The sequence below is a fragment of the Aricia agestis genome, chromosome 18, assembly GCF_905147365.1.
Source record: "Aricia agestis chromosome 18, ilAriAges1.1, whole genome shotgun sequence".
In the NCBI taxonomy this organism is placed as follows: Eukaryota; Metazoa; Arthropoda; class Insecta; order Lepidoptera; family Lycaenidae; genus Aricia; species Aricia agestis.
Genome location: NC_056423.1, coordinates 3,443,953 through 3,468,264, shown reverse-complemented (window position 1 = coordinate 3,468,264; position 24,312 = coordinate 3,443,953). Strand labels below are relative to the sequence as shown.

Here is a 24,312-nt window from a genome sequence, read left to right as displayed (position 1 = left end):
GGCAATGAATAAATATTTAGTACACGAAAATGTAGCTTTTAACACCTCGCGTTAGTTTTATTTATTTATCTTAATTAGCTTCAGAGATATATCACATTCAGTAATAGTCAAGCATACGGATGTTTTGCCCTCTATCTCTAGGACAAACCGCGGCCGTGAAAAGTACATAAATCGTGTTTGTATATCAAGTCAATATTAAAACATAAGTTTCGATTCGATTCCCACTTGGGGGCCGACTCGTCATACGTATCCGGCTAAACCCTTTGACCAAAAATTTGTTTTTAATCAATTCATTGATTAAAAACAAATTTCAATTTCTTTTCCTGTTTATTTCACATAAATATATTTAAATAAAGTCGTAAGTACAGTTCTTTGACATATTGCGAAGATAATATTGGACAAAGGTCTGTAAATGTACTCTGTACATTGTACAACCCTCATATTTTGAAAACAAAAAATGTTGCTGATAACTTTTATCTTATTAATATATTATAGTAGGGTAGACTGGGTACGTTTGTGCCAGGGTATGGTTGTGACAGTCGTCATAACAGCGAAACTATACGGAATATGGGGATGGGTGCTAAGAGAGAAAGACGCGTCTTGCAATTCTGAATGCATCTCCCAGCATTGCTTTTGCCAGCACTTGACGATAATGTTATCAGGGGCCTTCATTGCTTTTTAAGAGTCAAAAGTAGGTTTTCTTGCTTGATTTATTTCAATGTTTACTATTTTTGTATGCAGATAGCCTATGTCGTTTATTTTCTTGTTATAAGTTGATAATAATTAGTAGTTAACTACAAGTGATTATTTTTTACGTAAATCGTTTAGCCGATTCGTGGCGCTTGTTTGATAATTAAAATTCTGTGTTGGGTACGGTTGTCAGTTGTGACATATCTTATGGCTACGGTTGTGACATACATTTATCCTATAATTTTTCTTACATGTTTAAAAACGCTTGCAGGAGACCAAACGAGTGCAGGATATTATCAGTCAATATGACAATACTTACGAAGAAGTCAAACGTAGGACTTATTTACAGAGAACGGAGAAATTCATCAAATGAATCGGATGTCGTTGTTTTGGTTGATAAATATTATGTTTAGAAATAGACTATGTTTTGATACGCTAGATGAATTTGTTTAGAATAAGATTATTATGTTTTATGGTACATTTTGATTGAAATAAAAATCATATAAAACATTTTTTGTAGATGCACTACCGACCCCAATCACCGTCACAACCGTCCTTGGGTTGTGGTCGGTTGTGACAATTTCCCTCCTTCTTTTAAATTTGACTAATATATCGTATTTTAACATGATATATTAGTATTTTTATGTAGACAAATAAATAAACTATGGTTTGTGATAAAATTTTCCTAGCTAGGTGTAAAATTAACAAAATTATTGCCCTCCAAACCAAAAATGTCACAATCGTACCCAGTCTACCCTATATACTATAGACTATAGATAATACCGCTGATAGAAGGATCTGCTGATAAGAATGAAACATAAAAATTAAATTGTAGTACCATAATACTTGCTTGTATGACGTAAACATTTTTTTCTTACAATTACTCATCGTCATATTTTTATCTGATATTAATAATTATTGTATTATCACATACGTGATTATAATTGTACAGTGTACACTTGGTGTACCTACACAGTACACGAATGTGTGTGTGAATGACTTGAACATAATATGGGTTTTCCAGAGAACAATATTGTATCAGCATTTAGGCATTAATAGCCTAGTAATCACGATAATATTATCTTAAATTAAGAATATGTTACATGCAGTCCCTTTTACAATACAGTATTATGATAATAATGTAATACTGATAAGTGCAGGATAGGCTATCCACCACTTAACTTGACAGATAGAGAATCTGTCAAAAAGTTGTGGATATCTGGCACTTTATCAGGAAGTGGTGCAACAGGCCCTTTGTATCATTTGTCTCAGACGGTTAATCTATCAGTCATAAAACCAAAGCAAATTCTTAACTCTTCATGAGAGCATTGGGCATTGGTAGTCATGATTAGTTGAATATGATCGACGTTTCGAATGGTTTTCAATGGCCGTCGTAAATACTGAAGAAGGACTTTAATAAAAAACGAGAGCAATAAATAAAACCTTGCCCGGGACCCTGTAGGATAACCTACTTTGTCTTGAAGAATGCATCTGACCCTATATTATAAGTTGACTACATACTTAAACCTAGATCTCAATATCTGTAAGGTCTAGAAAACTGATTTAACTGAAGTTACTTGTGTAAACACAAGAAACTTCAGTTTATGAAGATTACCTAAATGCTCAAGACGAAAACACGACTACTGAAAAAATGCTCGATAGTTTCTTTTTTACAAAAAACCTTGTTCTAGACACATTTTTGCTTGGATCTTCGAAGTTTGCTGTCTTTTCTTTAATATTTTTTAATATCTAAAAAGGCATTGATAAAAACTAAATTTGCTCAAAATATTTTTTTCATGATCATTATAGTTCATGTTTTATTCAAGTAAAACTAACTTGGCGATGATTCCGCGTCCTTTTTCACCTGGCATATGAAAGACGGGCGTGAGTGTGAAGAGAGAAGGACGATGTTTGATTTTTTGGGTCAGTAGCCCTCCTTACAGCGCTGGAGACAGGTAAGTATGTGAAACTTTCCAGAGCAAAGACGGAGCCCTGCAGGGCTAAAATGGTCACATTTAGCAATTCCTCTCAATCAATTCAGCAAATGAATTGTCAAAACTGTCAAACTGACAAATGTCAAATCAGTACAAAAATACAGAAATGAATTGCAAGCAGAGTTGCATTTTGCGATTTTAGAAAAATGAATCATATTATGATTCATATCATGATTCTTCAAAGCGACCATTTTAGCCCCGCTGGTTACCTCACGAAAACCCGAACGTGTTCGATGTTCCTAATTCTGCTGCCCTAGATGCAGTACTAGATTTAGCACACTAGCGCCCTGGGCGAAATTTCTTCGGCGCCCAGGATGCTGGTAGTGCCAAAAAAAGCGTAATATCATGATTCTTCAAAGCGACCATTTTAGCCCCGCTGATTTGTCAGTTTGACAGTTTCGACAATTCATTTGCTGAATTGATTGAAAGGAATTGCTAAATGTGACCATTTTAGCCCCGCAGGGCTGCTGCCTGCTGCATAACTTTCACGACTCCGCCGAAACACTTTAGTAATTTGGATAAAAATAACAGTAGGTATATCTTATGATTTAAGTAAAGTGGCCTTAGTTCCTTGTCATAAGGCTTCCCACTTGGCTTATATCACAGCAGATTACCCGCGTTTTACGCGCCCAAGTGTGACAGCCGCTTTGCCACCTAATCCCGATTAGCTGACACTTTGTTTTTTTAATGTAACCGGAAATTGGGGTGAAAGATATACGCACCTACATAGACAAAAATAATTCTACATGAACACAGGACCCGATGGGTCAGGGGGAAAATGGGAGGAACATTTAAGTAAAATACTCAAATATTTCCAGTAGCAGACTTAAGGTAGGTTAGCTGGTAAAATTCTCAAACTTAAGTGGTGGATGGTCCATGGACTCTCGCAGCTCTTCTTCTGATGCTGCGAGAGTCCATGGGCGACGGAAGTTGTTTTCCATCAGCCGTTTGCTCGTTTGCCCCCTTATTTTATTTAAAAAATGTCTAAATATTTTTTTCGGGGTATGCCTAAAACGTAAACTTGTCGACATGTGCATCCTGCCCATCCTAACCTACGGTGCTCAGTCTTGGTCTTTGACCGACCAACAGAAGTCCCGGCTCGGAGTTTGTCAAAGAGCTACGGAGCGCAGCATTATAGGTGCCAAAAGAACGGATCGTATCCGAAACACTACTCTGCGCTCCAAAACAAAGCTAATGGACACGGGCAGTAAAGCGGCTAGTTTAAAGTGGAGCTGGGCAGGGCACGTCGCTCGCATGCACCCGGACAGATGGGCACATCTAGTTACGGAGTGGCTACCGAAATTAAATCAGATTTTTCATTACCTAGGTGCTTATAAAGAATAAAAAATTCATAATTTTTAGTTGTAAAAATATTGTATTGCAAACAAATGGCAAAAATTAGTTTTCTTAATTTTTAATTTTTATAGATAAAAGTACTTAGTAGGGACGTCAACATGATCCAGGGGGGGCAGCTGCCCCCCCTGCCCCCCCCTCGGTACGCCCATGGGGAGTTCAAAGGAAAAGTTAAACTTTTCTTTCCCAACGCCTGTTATATTTTAATAGCAAAACATTTATTTATCAAGCACAATGAAAAAATCAGGAACATACCTAATATAATATTAATTGGCTTTAATAAAAAATAATATACATTGAAAATAATAACAACATTTATTTTTACACACTAACAAGTTCCATTGAATTTTGTATTAATAAGAAATTTATTATTTTGTTAGAAACACAACCTACACTACGAACCTTCTCTAAGATACGATATCAAATCAAACAATCTACATAACCTCTATCTACAAAAATAGCTATACTATGTGTGTATGTTTTGATTGTTGAGGTGTATCCATGTCTATGTTATGCCTTCTTAAACTCTTCCACGATGAAAGATACTACGTCCTGTAGAATGTAGGTACACTACATATTGTTTAAATGAACTCCACTAAACTGCAAAAATTAGCTGTGCGTAAAAGCATTGTGAAATCAAGACCTATCTAAGCGCGTTTTAGCGTCATTCCTTAGATTATTTTTTTACTAGATGAACCGTACATTTTTCTGCAACAACACGTAGCCTAAATCGGATAGAGCTTATTAGCGAAGCTTTCGGATCTTCAATATTAGTAGGTATCACAGACATTATTGCTCATCTGTGGTAGGTATTGATTAAGTAATTGTTGTTTACTTACCAGTTTATTTACATAGAAACAATCCAGATTATACCGGAATCTTCGAACATCCTCCAAAATACCTTCCACAAAACCTACAAAATATTACAATGTTAGCACAATACAATAATAATATTATAAACATATTACATATTTTGTTAAAACATAAAAAGTTAGAAACTGTGTTAAAAATTAGTAAGGAAATGAATAAATAGTAGTTTTTGAGTTAAGAAGCGAGTGAATCATCAACGCAATGACAATATGACTGCTACGTACGAGGCATAATAGCAGTAGCAGCGTTAGGGGGAGCGACGCTGGGCGATCGCCCATGGGCGCCAGATAAAAAGGGGCGCCAATTTTTTCAGCACTACCAGCACCCTGGGCGCAGAAGAAATCTCGCCTAGGGCGCTGGTAGTTCTAAAACCGGCCCTGCATAATAGGTAGATATGTACCTTATCAGTTATACGGCGCCCCTGGATCACAAGGGCCTCCAACGTAAATTTTAAGCAATATTTTTTGGGGTAAGCTTTACCCTTCCTAAGGGGGCCCCAAAACAAAATTTCATACGGAGCCCCCCGAGGCAACCTACGCTTCTGGCTACGTACTGCGTATACGTCATTACTCATTGGTGAATTAGTGACGGCATTCTCTTCCTAACTCGATTAGCCTTTAGTATAAAATTAGTTCAAGTACTGCGTTAAATTCAGAATTACTTACCTGAATGCTGAAAAAGCTGTGGTGACAATCATAACAGATCTAGAAGGAGATAGAATTGTGTTGTATAGAACTAAAGCAGAAGAAAATAATTATAAGTGAAACAAATATTATAAGGGTTGCCATGCTGATTTTTTTAGATCATTATTACAATTTGACAAGGTTTTTTACAGGGCAACCCATTCTATGTTAGTAATAAAGCGTTGAAAAGAAAGAAATATAAGACAGAAAAAATAAGAAAGAAAGAGAAATTTGTAAGACATACCTACTGTTAATTAATAGATAAGTACTGAGTAAAATATGTACTATCAATAATTTCACTCTCATTAATAACTTGTTCGTTTTGCGCATTAGTTTGGTTGTCTTTGTTAAACATTTAGATGAAAATTTAAAATATATAGTAAGTATAAAGGAGGAAAAGGTATGAACATAATAGCACATGAATAAACAAGCATATTAAACATTAAGGTTATATTTACATTAGGTAGGGTCGGATGTCTCACATTGAACCAGGCAGCTACATTTAACCACCATTTTATTTCCAAAATGCGACGTTGCCAATTTCTGCAAAAATGGCTGAAAGAGAGGTATTTACTATCTCTGTCTGCCCACTAGTTTGCGTGGCGCCAGCGCGCGAAGAGGTTGTGTGAGAAGCATTTTTACGAAAATGAACTCGAAAAGTAAGTATTCTTTACAAATTTCTTTCTTTTTTCACTTTTTTACAATCAATGATATTGGTCTCTTTATATTAAAACTGTATACTGTAGTTATCCAGCTTGAAAATGCACCTTAATTCGTTACTGTGCGAGATTATTTTCTGGCTAAAATTTTGAGATTAGTTGCCAAAATGTGGTCTGTCCCACAATGAGCCACTTGTAGGTGGTACACATTGAACCATGGCTCAATGTGCACCACCCCACAGGTTAAATGTGTACTAATACCATAATTATTTATTTTGTTACAGTATGGCGCGAAATAAGGTGTTAGTAAGAAAAAGAGGTGGACATTCAGCTGCCAATAATTGCATAGATCAGGCGAAAGTATTAGAAAACTTATGACATTGCGTTCCCAACTTTACGACGTTACGTAGAAAAATACTTGCACGTCAACGTAGAGGACCTTGCTAGGAAGAGATTGCTACCGAATTATGACAATCATCTCATTTTTACCAGCGAACAAGAAGATGTTTATAAACAGTACATTTTAGAATGCACTTTAAAATTTTATGGACTGACCCCAAAAGACTGTCGTAAAGTAGCGTACCAAATGGCGATGGTAAATAACATAACTATCCCTTATAGTTGGCAGCGAGAAAAAATGGTCTAATAATTGAACGAAAAGTTTAAGAAAAATGTTTTGTTATGCTTAAAGTAGGTCTAGGTTATAAGATTTAGAGCTTTTATTAATTATTTTGTGATAAAAATCATGTTGCTCAAGTACAAATGAACAGTGACGTTGTAAACTTTAGTTTTATGGTAAAATAATAAATATAATACTATCGATATTTAGCTTTTTATTACATTACAAAGCAATTTAAATACAAATTAGTCTAAATGTAAATGATTTATAAGGCGGTTCAATGTGGAAAATACCCCGGTTAAATGTGTACCTCCCAAAGGACACATTTAACCAAATCTAATTTTTTATAATTTATTTTTTATTGCTAAAACCAAACAGAATTTTAAATAAAATTGTTGGCCTTATTGAAGTTAAATAAATTTTCAAACTATATTTAAAAAAATTTGGGGAATTAATTTAGAAACAAGCATTCTGCGAGACTTTGAAATTTACCCGATTCAATGTGAGACAACCTACCCTACATAAGTACATAGTTACAGGGTTAAGTTACTAATTACAACACATAAATTACAACAGTAACAGAGAATATGCACGATTTTTTAAACATACAATGCTTAAGTTAAGTATATTATATAAAAATTATTGCAATACTTAATTAAAAAAAAATTGGGAACAAATCTCCATAATTATTATTTGTTGTAAAATGAGCAAAGAATACCTCTCAAATTATTTTAAAATATAATATGGTTTTTTCCTAAAACAAAAATATATAGTTTGAGATTTCTAGTAGTGTGTAATGTCGGCACTACATATAGGCGAACGCGTTGGCCGACGCGTTGGCCGGCGCGCTGGCCCAATGTGTAGAACGGGCGTTCGCGCGTTGGCGGTAGGTATTTCGCCTGTTCTACACATTGGGCCAGCGCGCCGGCCAACACGTCGGCCAAGTCCAACGCGTTCGCCTATATGTAGTGCCGACTTAAGCTGACGTCACAATATTATGTCCCTTTCTAATTGACATCTTTGAAGCAGGTATCAGAGAGATTCTCAGAAATATTTAATAGTTACTTAATTTAATTTCATAAAGAGTTTGACAAAAAACACATACGAGCATAGCCCTCGCAGTCGGTCAAAAAGTAAGTACATATTCCCTATTTAAAATACAACAGGTACCTGTACAGTTAAGAATGTTTTTAAACTTTTTACAAAGCATATTAATAGTTAATACATTATATTATACAACAATTTATAACACAGATTATATTATTTAAATTACCTACTATAAAATAATAATCATAACAACACTTTGTGATCAGTTTAAAAATAAATTCTAAGTATAGACTTCTACTGTTCGTATATTATCATAAAGGTTACACAACTTACATTTTTGCTACCTCAAACGCCTTCTTTTGCCAAAGCAACTTTTCACTGAGGGTTTATAAGTTAGTGAACAGCTATTTGGTACAAAACCCCGCCAGCAAGATTAGCATGATTGCAGTGCCGTAAATAGCCTTTTTTGCGCCCTGTGCGAGTGCGCCCTTGTTTTTTTTTTTTAGATAAGTATAGGTACCTACCCAGAGCAATTATGCTATGTATATTGTATAGGCCTGTTTTATTTCATTCAGGGTGATAAAATAAAACATGGTGTTGACTGTTGGTTGACCAATTATTATACTATACTAAAATTTTGGAAAACATACTTTTTTAAAGAACTGATTAGAAGAAGCCGTCTGATATCAAGTAGGCCTTTCGCCTGTTATACCACCCACACTGTGCAGCACTAGGGGCGCAGTGGGAACTTATCGGGAGCAAAGCAAAAAAATAATAGTCCTGCCTGGTCTGGCGATTTTTGCGCCCCCCCAGAGTCTACGCCCTGTGCCTGGGCACCGGTGGCACCGCCCTATTTACGGCACTGCATGATTGCATTATTAATTTCTACGTGGAAGAAACAAAATGGCGGATTAACTAAGGAAATCTATCAGTCTGTACCATAAAGTTAATATACATATCGGAATAGAGCAACAATCTCGAGCTGTCAAACGAAACCAAAATTGGTTTTCATCTGTGTGAAAAATGTGTACCATGACTGAACATGAATTCTATGAGATTAAATTGTCAACGTGCGGCACGCGTGCCGACTGGACGTCAAAAAAAGAGTGCTGCTGTCATGTATCACACGTCTCATTTTACCACGTAGTGTTACTGATAGTGACATCTCACTTGCTCAGGCCTTTGTTTCTCTATATATTAACTTTATGGTTTGTACCTAAAATCTCTCACTACTGCACTCAGAAACGAAGATTGATTATTTACCTAACTGTTAATGAAGATTTTGACATAAGGCCCCCAAATCATCTGTCAAACTCTTGATTAAATTGAAGTTTAATCATCGTGTCTCTGAGTGCAGCCGTAAGTCTATATTTTTTTTGCCTTTTTACTGCCATGCTAAGCCTGAGGTGGCAGTTGGAGTCGAAAGTTAGTAAACTTTTTAAATCATGAAGCCTCCAGGTGGCGCTGTCGAGTCTGCCATCTTGTGGCAAAACCGAAAACCCTCATATGGCAACACTTTCAACAGATGAACAGACAGACTGTTCATATTAAAACCTCAATTTATCCTTTAGTTATCTAGTTCTTAACCTCTGGAACTACTTGGGGCTGGGACGGTCGCTTGTAGGTCGCTATTTTGATGTCTGGCTTAATATTCCTCATCGCAGCGACAAAATTTCTCGAAAATGAGATGATGCCTCTTACCAGATCCATTATAAGCCCGCCGAAACGCAAGCCTTGAAAAAACATTGCGATTTAAAACCTTCAAAAGTTATGTAAAAGCGCCATCTATCGTCATCTTAAACAAAGTTTAACACTTTGAGGTTATAACTTTTTTTTCAGTATTTCTCTAAAGAAACTTTAAGAAATCAAAATTATGATCCTATAAAAAAAACGAACAATTAAAATACGAGTAAAATAAAAACTTGTGCCAAAAAAATATCTAAAATAAAAATGTGCCAGACACTAGTGTAAAGAAAAACCATGCCAACTACGAAATTCCTGTAATACCACTTGTCTTACCAACCTTAAAATTACACCAGTCTTCATAGGCAAGAGAAGAAAGTCCACTAAAATGATGATCATGACTATCATGTCTTTATAATGACACTTTACTCATGCTTCCAGTCAATAGGTATTGAAGATCAAAGAAAACAATGTATTGTATAAAACATTTATATATTTGTAGTCTCATTAGGATGCAAGGATGTTCTACTGCTAAATATTTACAGCTGGGACATAATTTTAAATTATTTGACTAGCCCAGTTTCTGAGTTTTTCTGACCGAAGTTTATCTTCTCAATAACCTTTGTGATTGGTCAATGTGTTGATTTTAGCCAATCAAAAACGCTAGAGAAAAAATAACCTTATATGTAAAAGCCTCAGAAACCAGGCATTTGTTTATGGGAAAAAATAGAGACTACCCACAAATAGACGCATTCAACACCTGGCCAAAAAACTTGTGAAACTTGTGAACTTGGGTTAAGAAAGTTCCAAAAATTATGTTACCAAATAACACCCTCACATCCTAACACACAACTAAAACACTAACAATTATAAATAGTCTCTCAAAATCACTCATAGGCAGTTCCACAACTTTTTTCATCAAAAGATAACAAACGAATAATTATATGCATCATTTTGTACAAAATATAATTTATTTTTAATTGCCTGTTCTACAATCTTTTGAGTTTTTCAATTTTAATTTAATCAAAATTCAAAATGTAAACTAAAATTTAATAAGACTAATAGTTGGGGAGGGGAAGAGGTAATTTCGGGACAAGCTCGAGCGTGTCAGATTAAGTTTGTATAGGCTTCCGACATGTGTCTAGTTATCATGGTATAGAAATCAGATTTCTGACGTGGTGGGTTAAGATTTTTTTTAAATATTGAAATGTCATCGGATCTGTCGGATGTGTTATTTTACCCCAAAGAAGCTTCCATATAAAGCACTGACGATTCAAAGGTTAGGTAAGCCTGTAGGGACATTTTAAAATATAAAAAAATAAAGCTTCATATTTTCCTTACTAAGGTATTTTATTTTGCACTAACTAATTAATGATTTAGTCCTTGTTGTCTAAAATATATTTATAATTTACCTAAATAAGCAATTTTCTGAATATATTTTCTTTTTCAAAACTTTAAAATAGCTGCAGTTTCTGAACCCACCGCTAAAATAAAAAACGCTCTTATTATTTTTTTATCAGTTTTACCTAATGTAAAAAACCTACTAAGTCTCCATGACGCTTGAATGACTACAAAATTAGTACCTTCCTCTCCCCTACTATAAATTGTCATCGTATTTATTTAGTGCATAGTAAATAAGTGACATAATATGAAAACTTGTAATTTGCCTTATCGGCTATCGCTCTATGTTAATCAACATTTTACATCTAGCAGTAAGTTTTCCTCAATTAATAAATAAAATAAAATGTTATATTTGGTAAAGTTGGGTCGTCAGATAGAAAGACATTAGGACATTGGCCAATTGCTACCTGTCTCATTCGCACACAAAAAATATACTCTCGTTAAAATTTCTGTTTTCATCAATACTCATATTTTCGTACGCGTATAAAAGAGAGAAGTTCTTGTAGTTCAATGACCACTATATCTCTATTTCTCACTATCCAGCGACCAGACTTAACCAATTTTAAATCATTTTTACTATGCAACACATACATACCATGACACATTAAATTTTGTCGCATTTTAGTCTATGTTTATTTTCTAAACAGAGTGCGTCCCAGTTTCATCTCTTTCTCACTTCATTTAAGCGATATAGACAAAACTAGTGCTTAGTTTTTTGAAACCTAAAAGATTGTAAAACAGATCTTAAATATACTAAATAGACATTTAGACCAATTCACTATAGAGAGTCTTTTTAAATATAGATGCTAGATTTCTAGAATCTACAATATTTATCCTCAAACGAGGTACTAATGGTATAATGATGCTTACAATTATAATAAAATCTTATTTACACACCTTTAGAGTTGTATAGATATTTGTATATTTGCACAGCAAAATATTTTTTTTAACATTAAAGTACCCACTCCCATAAAATTACGAAACTATATTTGAAAATAATTATTTTATCAAATTGATATGAACTTATAATGATTGATTGGATGAAAGATTCACTTTGAAAGGAATAAAGTAAAAACATTAAAAGGAAAACCAGAGCAGTTATAGAACTTAGTGGAGGTGTTAAGTAACAAAAATTTTATAATTTCGAATGTAATTGAAGTTTTGAACAATCAGAAAGAAAGCGTTTTGAAACATCAATCGCTGCATTTGATATTTGATGCAAACACCATGTTTTAATTTGATTATATCAAGACTAAATTAAAAGGATATTGAAACTGTGTTGTAGATTGTTTAACAGGATCAACCTATGCCCTATAACTAGTGTCCGACCGAAGCTTCGGCTTCGGCTTCGGCGGCCGAAGCCTTCGGCCAAAAAAACCACCTTCGGCGAAACCTTCGGCTTCGGCCTAAAACCCGGCCGAAGCCGAAGCTTTGCTGAAGAAGCCGAAGCTTTGCCGAAGGTCCGAGCAACCGTCGAAATTGAACGAAAGACTGAGTGAGTCGTGAGAGAGCGGTGGACCGGTCGTGTATGCGGAGGCCACTGGGAGTCACTGTCAAATACAATAAACAAACACTAACTTCTTAATAAATCATTTAATTTTTTATTAAGAAGTTAATGTTTGTTTATTTTATTTTTTAGTCTAGTTTCGGTCTAGTCGAGTTAAACAAAGACTGATTGATTGGTCTAATTATTGTTATTTGTGAAATAATAAAGAAATTATTGTTTTATACAATAGTACATTCAATAAAGTAGTTGTAGAATGCGTGAGCGCCTGAGCGGAAACCTAAGAGATTTCTGCTGGAACTTATTCAGGGTGCTTAGGAATAAAACATACTAAAGTCCTTAAGTCTAGGAGGTGAGCAGGGGTGAGGGGAGGGTGACAAAAGTATAAATTTTTGGTTTTTGGCTAATAACTAATATACGATGTGTTGAAGCAAAAATGTTCTAAAATGAAAAAAATATATTAAATTCTCTATAATTTTGATTCTACACACTTTTTCCGAATTCTCATCCGTTTTCTACACTCACTCAGGAAAACTACATATACTACACGCTCAGGAAAAGTGAAAATAAAAAGTGTTTTATTTTTAAATATCCCTTTCTAATTCTGATTGAAAAGTAGCTTTACCGCTTCTATGCAACGTCCACTAAGTGAGAGGGCTGTAAGCACATCCCCCCATCCCCTCATTACACCCCTTGACGCGGCAACGCACCAGTATGTAGCACCCCTGGTGTTGCAGACGACGCAAGGCATTACGGTAACCAGCTTCCATCAGTTGGAACATACCTGAGGCTTCACTAAAACAATAATAATTATATTTTGTCACTGCACCAGGGATTATAACAGCGGCTAATGTAGATGCCTGAGAGCAATTCTGAAACTTCCAGAGCGTGTAGTTAAAAAAAACGGATGAGAATTTGGAAAAACTTAGTTATATGTAATTGAATAAGCTTTTATTTCGTTATAGAACTTTATTGCCACAACGCATCGTTTTTAAGGTATTTGCCAAAAACTAAAAATTTGTCACCCTTCCCTTCCCTCCGGCTCACCTCCTAGACGTCAGGACTTTTAGTATGTTTTGTCCCTAAGCACCCTGAATAAGTTCCAGTAGAAATCGCTTAGGTTCCCGCTCACGCACTCAATACCCTCCTTTGAGTCATTCCTTAACCAGACTACAAATAATTAATAAATAAATCACAAAATCACAAGCTTTTATTACTATCTCTAAATCAACTTCTATATGAAACAGTCAATATAGAGGTAAACCTTCAATATTGAAGTTTTGAAATAATTTTAATAGTCATTGTAGCTAATATAGACAATTTTAAACAAAATTAATTACTGAGAGTCGAGATTAAGATTTAAACCTTCGGCTTCGGCTTTGGCCAAAGGTTGTGGCGATTGCCGATTAATCGGCTTCGGCTTCGGCCAAAAATACACCTTCGGTCGGACACTACCTATAACTCACAAAAATAGCTTTTTGTGAATATAGATTTTTTTTTAGATTTTCACCAGCAGTATTTCCGAGCCAATACGATCTGCAAACCTTCAAGAAGAGAGAGTATTCCCTTTAAAAATCCGGCAACGCACCTGCAGCTCTTCTAACGTTACGAGTGTCCATAGGGACGGTAGTTGCCATCCATCAGGTGACCCGTTTGCTCGTTTGCCCCCTTATTTTATATAAAAAAAACCTATGCCACTATAAGTCGCAAAAATAACTTTTTTGTGACTTATAGCTTCTTTTAGCGCTTTTACACCACAACCAAACATCTATACAACTCATAATCGTATAACGTCTATTCAGCTTTCCTGAGCGCACCTCGGGCTCGCCAGGCGCGCAGCAGGTTGTAGCCGAAGTACAGCTGAAACGAGTGGACCTGGGACGCCAGCAGGACGAACGCGTACCACAGAAGACCGTACGGGTAGCCCTGGAATATGATTATAACCTACATGACGTCTGCAACTATATAATTCGTTATTAGACGCTAGCAGACGCCCTCTGTTGCATCACAATACGTTTATCGCGTGGGAACCGTACATTTTTTTCGGGATGAAAAGTATTCTATGTCAATTCTCAGGACAGTTAAAGAAATATCTATACCAAATTTCAAATTTTGGAGGTTCAGGAGTTTGGACTTTGGGCTTTAAGGGCCAACGCTAAAAGTCGCGCGGGCGCACGCTCGCGTGTGTATAATGAAAAATAACTTATGGGCAGCGCAGGCGCGTGCGACGGAGCGCGGACGCCGGCGATGGACTGTCACACGCGCGGCGGGCGCAGGACGCGGGCGCGCGCTTTTCGCAGTCGACGTTGTTTTCGTTGACCTCTTTTTGCCAAATAATAAATAAGTAAATAATTCATAAACAATTCAAAAAAAAGTTGTGTCGAGTAGATTACCATGGATTATTTACTAATTTATTATTTGGCAAAAAGACGTCAACGGAAACAACGTCGACTGCGAAAAGCGCGCGCCCGCGTCCACCGCGCGTGTGAAAGTCCGTCGCCGGCGTCCGCGCTCCGACGCACGCGCCCTGCCAATATTATAGATGCTATAGTGCAGACACTATAGCATCTATAATATTAGTACGGATTTAGCTTACCTGCCACAACTGTATATCATCGATATCATCCTCATCAGCAGTCAGATACGTCCACACGTCCCCGCAGTAGTGGAGCACACAGTACAACAGCGGGCCGAGCCCCAGTGCGATGATGCCGTACATGTACTGCCGCAGGTAACGGATGTTGTTCCGCTTGATGGCCGACAAGCCGAGGAATGACAGCAGCAGCGAGAGACACCAGATGTACTCCCACCATAGTGGCTGTAATGTAAAATATTAGAAAATTTATTTTTAAAAATATATTTAACACGAGTTTAATAAAATTTAAAATAATTATTATGCATAAAAAATGCCAAAGCCCACCTAAAAAAATTTTTTTCTTTTTAATTTTTTTAGTTTTAGACTGTTAGTAAATGAATTACTAATTAAATAATGCAAAATATATTAAATATTTCAGACATTTTCAGTAATTTAATAAATAAAATAATAAATAAAATAAAATATCTTTTTATTCAAAATGGGTATCATGATACACTTTTTGAAAGTCGAACGAAGAAACTAATAATCTGTTATTGTATGTAATAGGTTTTTATTAAAAGATGGTTAGAATTTACTCTTACCTGTGGTATCTGCAACTCCTCTATTTCAAGGATAAATATATCGAGCTTGTCCAGTATATCAGCGGATAGTTTAGCCAACATCAAAAAGAAGAGGACATGATGGAAAAAGACACAGTACTTCAGTCGTGACTTGTTCAGTGCGCTGAAATATACAACCTTGTCGTCACTTTGAAGTCATTGAAACTAGGGAGGGTAGATGGAGGAGAACTATCTTATATGGGGGATATTTGAAAAAGTGTCCAGCTGTACGTAGTAAATAACAGTTGAAAAATCCTCCAAGAGTGGTGCTAGCTAGAAAAGGGTATGGAATGAATGTAGCCGTTGGTGACAAAATATAAATCGAAGTTAGCCGAATAGCCGAGTCACAGAATTACTGGATTAATACCAATATATTTTGAAAAAAATGACCTAAAATAGCTGAAATAATAGCTGCTAAATGATTTAAAATTTACCTTGTTGCTACTGTAGCGCCACCCTAATTTAACGCATTTCAGCGGACACTTTCTACATACAGAGATAGTTCTCCTCCATCTACACATAAAATATATATGGGTGGGCTTCGAACCAGAAGGTTGTATAAGCAATGCCTTAATAAGTTTTTGTTTAATTCATCTCTACAACTGAAATTTTGTATGTGCCTGTAAAAGTACTTCCTTAACCAGCGGGCTCGCGCAATTTTGTAACGGCAGTGGTCGCACGTAACCTAAAAGACCCTTTTAACGTGGGAGAGCCATGCGCTGTGTTTCGCCGAGTGAGTGAGTTTACCGGAGGCCCAATCCCCTACCCTATTCTCTTCCCTTCCCTACCCTTCCCTTTTACTCTATTCCCTCTTAAAAGGCCGGCAACGCACCTGCAGCTCTTCTTATGCTACGAGTGTCTGTTGTTTTTTCTTTATCTAGCAATTACACTCGATATTATCGGTCAACAATGACTTAGTTTTATAAATAAACATAAAATTTGTCTCAGTTATATGAAAACTACATATAAAATTATAAGAAAGAGCGCGGATCCTTTTCGACGCCGGCGCCGACACCAAAACAATTATTGAGTTCCTTGCTGCAAAGGGGATGCGGATTTATTTAGTAGATAGATATATTATGAAAAGCTGTACTGAGAGAATGATAAGAATTCAACGAGAAATGTCAATAAAATCAACAAAAATGTATTGAAGGGTGTCGAATCGACGTTGCGCGACCGCTTGAAGGTTAATTACATGAAATGATCTTTTGTATTTTTACAATTCCAAAACTACCAATATTGCACTTACATCTATTTTCTTCTTAAAAAAAGACTTTTTTATACCCTTCTGGCTTGAAGTCTGCAATATGTATACAGCTGAACGTAGAACAGTTTTGGAAGTTGGTAAAAAAAAAGGTAAGTGTGTATGTTTAATACTTCTTCATGCAAGAAACTACTGAAAGGATTTTGATCAAAAGGCATGTTAGTAGACAGTAGTATAGCCTCTATTTGAACACAAAAGCTAGTTTTTATAAAAGTCAAAGCTTTTGTTGAATAGGCATGGCACTTGGCTCTGCTTTAACATAAAAGGGACTCATAAAAGTAAAAGCTAGTCTTATATGTATATATTTACAGTTCCTTGAGTTGTATATTTTGTTATAATTAAGTTTGTGAAAAATTTGTGAATAAGTTCTCTTCTTTTATTAGTAGAAATAGTTTTAGCAGTATAGTATAATAATTATCCAACTAACTTTAATTACTAGCATATGGGCCAACTTTCTTATTGTTTTGAACATTTTATTACTAAAATACGTTGGTTTCTATCATTGTTTTTCACAAGTTTTTCAGCGATTAAATCGAATAGAACGAAATTCAAATTTGTGGCGGCAAACGCAGGCCAAGAGGTTCGCTTTTGTCTAAAAATAATTAAAACGGAACTTGACAAGAGTTTAATGTCACACATTCTTAATTACAAGATCACGTTCGGCGGTCAAGTTATATAAAAATAAACGCGTTACTCACCTTATTTGATAATGGGCCGCCACTTTTTCCCTGTGCTCGAAATCAGCCCCGTTCGTCCCCGTAACCATAACACCACCTCTTGATGCCATTTTATAAATAAACTTCTATTTTTATTGATTACCAAACGATTCCTTAGCGTGAACGGCACCTTAAATTACACTAATTCGACGCGGCCTGTTTACTATCGTGTATTTTTACTGCATCTGAAAATTAATAAATCCTATTTGATATTCCCATCTGCCAAAAATCGTGCTACGTAAATGCCACAAATGCCAACGTGAAACGTTCGACTAGGGTTGTGACATCATATCGAAATTCGAATACCGATAAATTGCCCGTTGCACGTTGGAAGTTCCAACTTTCGAACTTGGTCTTAGAAGTCGGGCCCTATTCCCGGATTTAAAACTAAATCAGTGCGCCGATTTAAATCAGTCTTTCTTTTTTAAAACGAATAAAACCTGGTTTCAAACAAAACCTTTATAATCCAGTGCAATCCGTTGTACCTGCAATAACGTTTTTTTTTTTAGATTTTACATAGAAGATTTTTGTTTTAAACAGGTGTTTACGACTATAATATTCAAAAATTAATCAATTAAATAACTCTTGAGAGTTTTGAATCTACGTACTAGTTTTACACCGACCAATACAATAATTTTAGATTGGCATTCCACATCCTGCAGTGCAAAATCATTAAAACAATCAACATCTGCTAATTTTTAAAATATTTTTATCGATACTTTTTATTTTACTCGCCCCCTTCCTTAAAGTATTGTTGTCATAGAAATGTCAAGGTGCCAGCCGTCACTGTCAACTACCAATTTTTTTTTCTTATTATGGCACTTCTACTATTTAACCATGGCCAGTGTCGAGTTTGATGTGGCGGGAAAACAATATTCTATAATAAAATTTTCAGCATCGTTTTTCTCTAGAATATCGTCAGGTCGTGGTCAGGTCTAGATCAAGTCAAGAAGTCAAGTCGGTCGATTCAGTAAAGTGGTTTGGGGTGAATAGATAGGTCTTCGAACTTTGGTAATTATTTTCGTAAGGTTACAGAACGGATACCCACTTTTTTAGTCGTGTATGTATTGAGTCTTAGGCCAAACTATTGATACAAATTGGTTTCTCTTCGAATATGTTTGTAGTTAATGAAAAAAGGGCACAAAATATACATAATTTCTAATTACTACTTATTAGGGGACAATAGACATACCTGAAGGGTGATTGGAAAAATTTCGTAGGACTGCCTCGTTACAGTTTCCCTATTTATTCTTTGTTGGATAAAAGCAAGCAAACTTGAGAAGGTTTCTTTAACCTCTCAGGCGTGTTTATTCACCCCTTTCGTGTATCTAATCACCTCAAAAATTTAAAGAAAATAAGGCTTACGAAATAAGAACAATTTTGTATACTTGCTGCATATTCTTACCTTAATAACTATATCAAAATATATTATAATAGCCCTGACCGCAATTTGAAGAAAACTATAAACTATTATGACCAAAATTCACCGAAATACGGAGGTTCAAACTCGCTCGTCTACAGCGACTTGTTTTGTTGTCAACTTTGAAATTAAATTTTAGCAGTTTTAGCGATGTAGCCACACATAAAAATTTGCCAGACTAAGGAGAATGTTACCAACAAATTTATAAAGTTGCAGGTTTTTTACTGGGGATACCGAATTTGCCATAAAAACATTAAAACTTATCCTAAGATTTTTTCTTTGCCCCCTTCAATTCTATTCACCCCGGTTTACCGGTACCGCACAGTGTTTATTGTAGCCCAAAAAACGGACATCGTCTTTTTATTTGTTGATTCGAAAGAGTACTTAATTACAAATCCCCGAGTAAAACACCCAGGTGTCTCGCTTTAATAGTTTTTGAATTATCTCGAAAAGAAAATCCCAATCCCGCATTCATAAAAAAGTGAAAAGTTATTATATTTCAAAATTGGTAGAGATTAGAAAAAAATATGTAATATAATACTTGTAGGACATATAAAAAGCTACATTATGAACCCTTTTTTAGTCGGCTATCACTTATGGGGGCCATGAAAACGAAGAAAATCGATTTTCAGTTTTTATTTTTTTCTGACTAAGTCGATGTCGAAAGTGCATGATGAGTGCATACTTTAAAAGAAAGGTAATCATCACCACTACCAATAGTAAAAATAACAAATCCCTAACGCGTGGAACTTTTGAGTTCTATGACTTTAAAAAATCTGGGATTGGTGGGATTTGTGGACTTTGTTTTTTTATTACACTATTCGATCGTGTTGCTAACAAGGAACAAATTCTGCGAAGTAGGTAACTATAGTTGTCAAAGCTTAAAAAGTACTAAATATTTCATACATTTCGACGAAATGCTTTAGGAAAATAAGTAAACTTGCTATTAAAGTAAAAACAATATAATCAATGCATGTGTCACGTCATCACCGTTGCCGTCATGTATAATATTAATTGTCGTCAACATTCACCACTGGTGAAATTCGAATACCAAAGAAATATGTTTTTAAAAATGTGGGATTAGCCACAAAACTTAGATATCAAGCACATCAAGCTTGTTATTATCGTTTTAAAGTATGATAGAATAATTGTTATGACGTCAGCGTCGGTGCTAATTAATTAATTACTTTCACCATCGTCACTGAGCTATTGTTATTAATTATTATCGTAGGGGCAGGTTTAAAGGTATTTATAAGTTTATTACTCCAGGTGGATAAGGTACTCGTTTTTGGCGTTTTTGACTGGAGTCAAGGTTTAAATGGGAAACTATTGGGTTGGTCGCGCTCGATGGAACAAATCGGTCATAGTGTTTATCCTGGAATTTTTACGAGTGTAATGCTCCCGATCCCGATAACGCCAATATTTGTTGCGCGACTCACCAGCCTGTTCTGAGATAAATCCTATAGGTAAAGGCTCTAATTTGATTATGCTTTTTTTTATTTTATTATAAAATTGTGGCCGTCTATGGACTGTTCGTCCATATCCTTTTTTTGTTATTTTACTATTTAGATTTTTCGCACCAAGGATAATTGAAATAATATTATGAATTTTAATTAATTGTGGTCCATCACGCCATGGACACTTTTTTATTTTTTGTTAAAGAGGTATCGGTCTGTCGAATCTACCCGCCATGTGGCTTAGGACTTTATCATTCCTGTCTTTTATAGCCATTTTTATGTTATAATCTTTTATGTGTTCGGTTGACACCTCCATGGCTCTTTTTATGAAGCTTGTCACAGCGTCTCCATCAGTGTCAGTGTAATAGACACAGGTGTTAGTGTGCCGGGATATGGCTACAACTGCATGAGGAACGCTGTCATGGATTGCCAGCTTTCGGGACTTGGTCTGTATGATCACCGAGGGACTCGTTAATCCCTGAGCTTCATGGATTGTGAGGACGCGAGAGTCCGTTCCTGATCCATAGCCTGTATTAGTGAGGGCTGCTTTCTCCTCTTGTGTGTGGACAAGATACAGGGTATTTAGATCGGTTTTAGGAATTCTCGCTCCTGTATACTTCATTAGCTTTAGGGACCTCACAATTTTCTTCGATGAATAGATGTTATTATAGACCATGCTTAAGGCGTATGCCACATCCATAGGAATTTAATTCCAATTTGATTATGTTTTAACCATGGACTAGTATTTCATGTAATGTTATTGTCATGGGATGCCATCCATATTCAGCAACATATCGGTACGCTAAAGTTTTGCAAAAGAAATCTAAATTTTCGGTGTTTATTGGCAATCCACTGTTAATCGTTAGTAAAATTGTACTCAAGTCATGTACAAGCCTTTCTTCAATTTCCAAAATGTTGGCGACAATGTTCGCCAACATTTTGGACAACGACTTTCGACTGTCGCAAAAAATATTATTATACTTGCATAAAAAAAAATAAAGTTATGCCTTTAAACTCTTCCATGGGTTAAATGTATGCATTTTTATAATAAAACTTGAAAAATATTTCAAAATCTTTCCATTAATAAATTGAAAAAGGTAGTCAAAAGAACGTTTTATTTTTGCTAAAGCCTACCATAAATTCAACGATTTCATAGGCGATGGGCGATGGCACATCTTAGCAGTTGGTAGCTGCTAGCAAGTCTACCGTAAAATAATATTTTTCATAATTTTGTGACTTACACTGTTAAATTATATGTTAATTTTTTACATTTTATAGATTAAGTTGTAAATCCTATTTTTAAAAGAATAATTTTAAATTTTTGGCTAAAAAGTGGCCCCGTGCTAGATTCTTACGCTGATTCTTCTCGGCGGGTTAGTTCCCGAACCGGTGTAGATCATGTAACATTCTGAAAATTAGTTAAATACTCAGAAATAAAATTTATTTATATTTCTAATTGGTTAGAAATAAAAATAAGAAGGCACTGTGTACAAATTCTATACAAATTTTTAACTTCTTACGCATTTTCTTTAGATATTTCGTCAAAAAATTAAATTTTTAGAAAATTGATACTTTTTAGAGTTTGATAACTATAGTTACTTCGCAAAATTTGTTCCTTGTTAGCAACACGATCGAACGGTGTAATAAAAAAACAAAGTTCACGAATCCCGCCAATCCCGGATTTTTTAAAGTCATAGAACTCAAAAGTTCCACGGTTTTTTTTACTATTGGTAGTGGTGATGATTACCTTTCTTTTAAAGTAACATGCGCTTTCGACATCGACTAAGTTTAGTCAGAAAAAAATAAAAACTAAAAATCGATTTTCTTCGTTTTCATGGCCCCCATAAGGGATAGCCGACTAAAAAAGAGTTAATAATGTAGCTTTTTGTATGTCCTACAAGTATTATATTACATGTTTTTTTTCTAATCTGTACCAATTTTGAAATATAATAACTTTTCACTTTTTTATGAACGCGGGATTGGGATTTTCTTTTCGAGATAATTCAAAAACTATTAAAGCGTGGGTGTTTTTTTCGGGGATTTGTAATGAAGTACTCTTTCGAATTAACAAATAAAAAGACGACGTCCGTTTTTTGGGCTACAATTGTACCGTATTGTGTACCGTAACCAATAATTAACCATAGACTTTCTGTCAGTTTAGATTTTAGAAATTAAACATTCGAGTTTCGTTTAGGAAATTAAGGACCAATCAAGATAAAACGAGATAGTTCATAGTTGTTTTAATTATTTATTTAATTAAGTATGTTTGGTTTGTTTGTTTATGAATCCTTTTTTTATGTCATGTTAAATTGGTTGTAAACATGTTGTAAAAAACATAATATTCGGCGTTGGTTCTTGTGACATCTCCATGGACGGTAGTTCCGAGCTTCTACGACTGGACTCCGTCTCATCAACTGTGCTGCTCCCGGTTATGTACAGAGTTACCTAAAAATAATAAATTGCATTAAAAATCTGCAAACTTTAATCAGCTGTGAGCCTGTGACTGGTGAGAACAGGCATGATGACTATTTTTTTTTCTTATTGGTAATTGAAAGACCTTTCAAAAATAGAAAAATCGCTGAGAGAATGACACTGATAGCTTAAGCCCCAATTTCACCAACGTCTGTTAGCGTTAACAGCTTGTTAAAATGTCATGTCTTCTCTTTTATTCATATGAAAAACGAAAGAGGTAACGTGATACTAATTCGAGCGTTAACTTTAATGGTCCTTGGTGAAATTGGGGCTAAATATGACAATTTACATCTTATAAATTAGACCTGCCCGAAACGCTCCATACAAAATGCTACTCGATAACTCGACTATGATTTATGACGTCACCTTAAGTACCCCGTAGACGGTAATTCAGCATGACCATTAATTTACGTGAATTACATGCTGCATGATGAACGCTCATTTTTCATCATGCAGCATGATAATTCAGGAAGATAATTCAAGAGGATAATAATAATATTATTTACTAAACAAAAAAATACTAAATTTTAATCATTCTCAATAGTTTATAATTTATATCATAAACTAATTATTATAATTTATATTATAAACTATTAAAAATAATAATTAAAATTTAGTGCTGGTGTCTGTACACAGGTGGCGGGGCTTTTTTAAAACAAAAGCTTTTAAAAAGCCTTTTAAAAATTTAACTTGATCTGTATGTATGAAAGTATGTATGTTCGGGTGAAATCTTGGAACTCAATTTTGAAGCAGATAATATTTAACCGAGTGAGCTGAAATTTTATATATATACACCAAAACAATTATTGAGTTCCTTGCTGCAAAGGGGATGCGGATTTATTTAGTAGATAGATATATTATGAAAAGCTGTACTGAGAGAATGATAAGAATTCAACGAGAAATGTCAATAAAATCAACAAAAATGTATTGAAGGGTGTCGAATCGACGTTGCGCGACCGCTTGAAGGTTAATTACATGAAATGATCTTTTGTATTTTTACAATTCCAAAACTACCAATATTGCACTTACATCTATTTTCTTCTTAAAAAAAGACTTTTTTATACCCTTCTGGCTTGAAGTCTGCAATATGTATACAGCTGAACGTAGAACAGTTTTGGAAGTTGGTAAAAAAAAAGGTAAGTGTGTATGTTTAATACTTCTTCATGCAAGAAACTACTGAAAGGATTTTGATCAAAAGGCATGTTAGTAGACAGTAGTATAGCCTCTATTTGAACACAAAAGCTAGTTTTTATAAAAGTCAAAGCTTTTGTTGAATAGGCATGGC

The 24,312-nt window shown here is 35.1% G+C and overlaps 1 protein-coding gene across 3 annotated transcripts; it reads right to left on the bottom strand.

Annotated features, from left to right (window-relative positions):
- Window positions 1–9,262: 9,262 nt before the first annotated feature.
- LOC121735995 (protein jagunal) lies at window positions 9,263–17,940 on the bottom strand. 3 transcript variants are annotated; one of them, XM_042127012.1, is made up of 5 exons: window positions 17,661–17,940; window positions 15,681–15,822; window positions 15,100–15,321; window positions 14,321–14,429; window positions 9,263–9,648 (listed from the first exon to the last, which is right to left on the bottom strand). In XM_042127012.1, the coding sequence occupies exons 1-5, from the start codon at window positions 17,747–17,749 to the stop codon at window positions 9,491–9,493; spliced, it is 720 nt and encodes a 239-aa protein (XP_041982946.1). In that variant the 5' UTR covers window positions 17,750–17,940; the 3' UTR covers window positions 9,263–9,490. The 3 variants fall into 3 exon arrangements, 2 of the variants coding, with proteins under 2 accessions (XP_041982946.1, XP_041982947.1); XR_006036953.1 differs by lacking the exon at window positions 9,263–9,648 and adding an exon at window positions 11,040–11,050 and having other exon boundaries at window positions 14,232–14,429; window positions 17,661–17,938; XM_042127013.1 differs by lacking the exon at window positions 9,263–9,648 and having other exon boundaries at window positions 14,193–14,429; window positions 17,661–17,938.
- Between the last annotated feature and the right edge of the window lie 6,372 nt (window positions 17,941–24,312).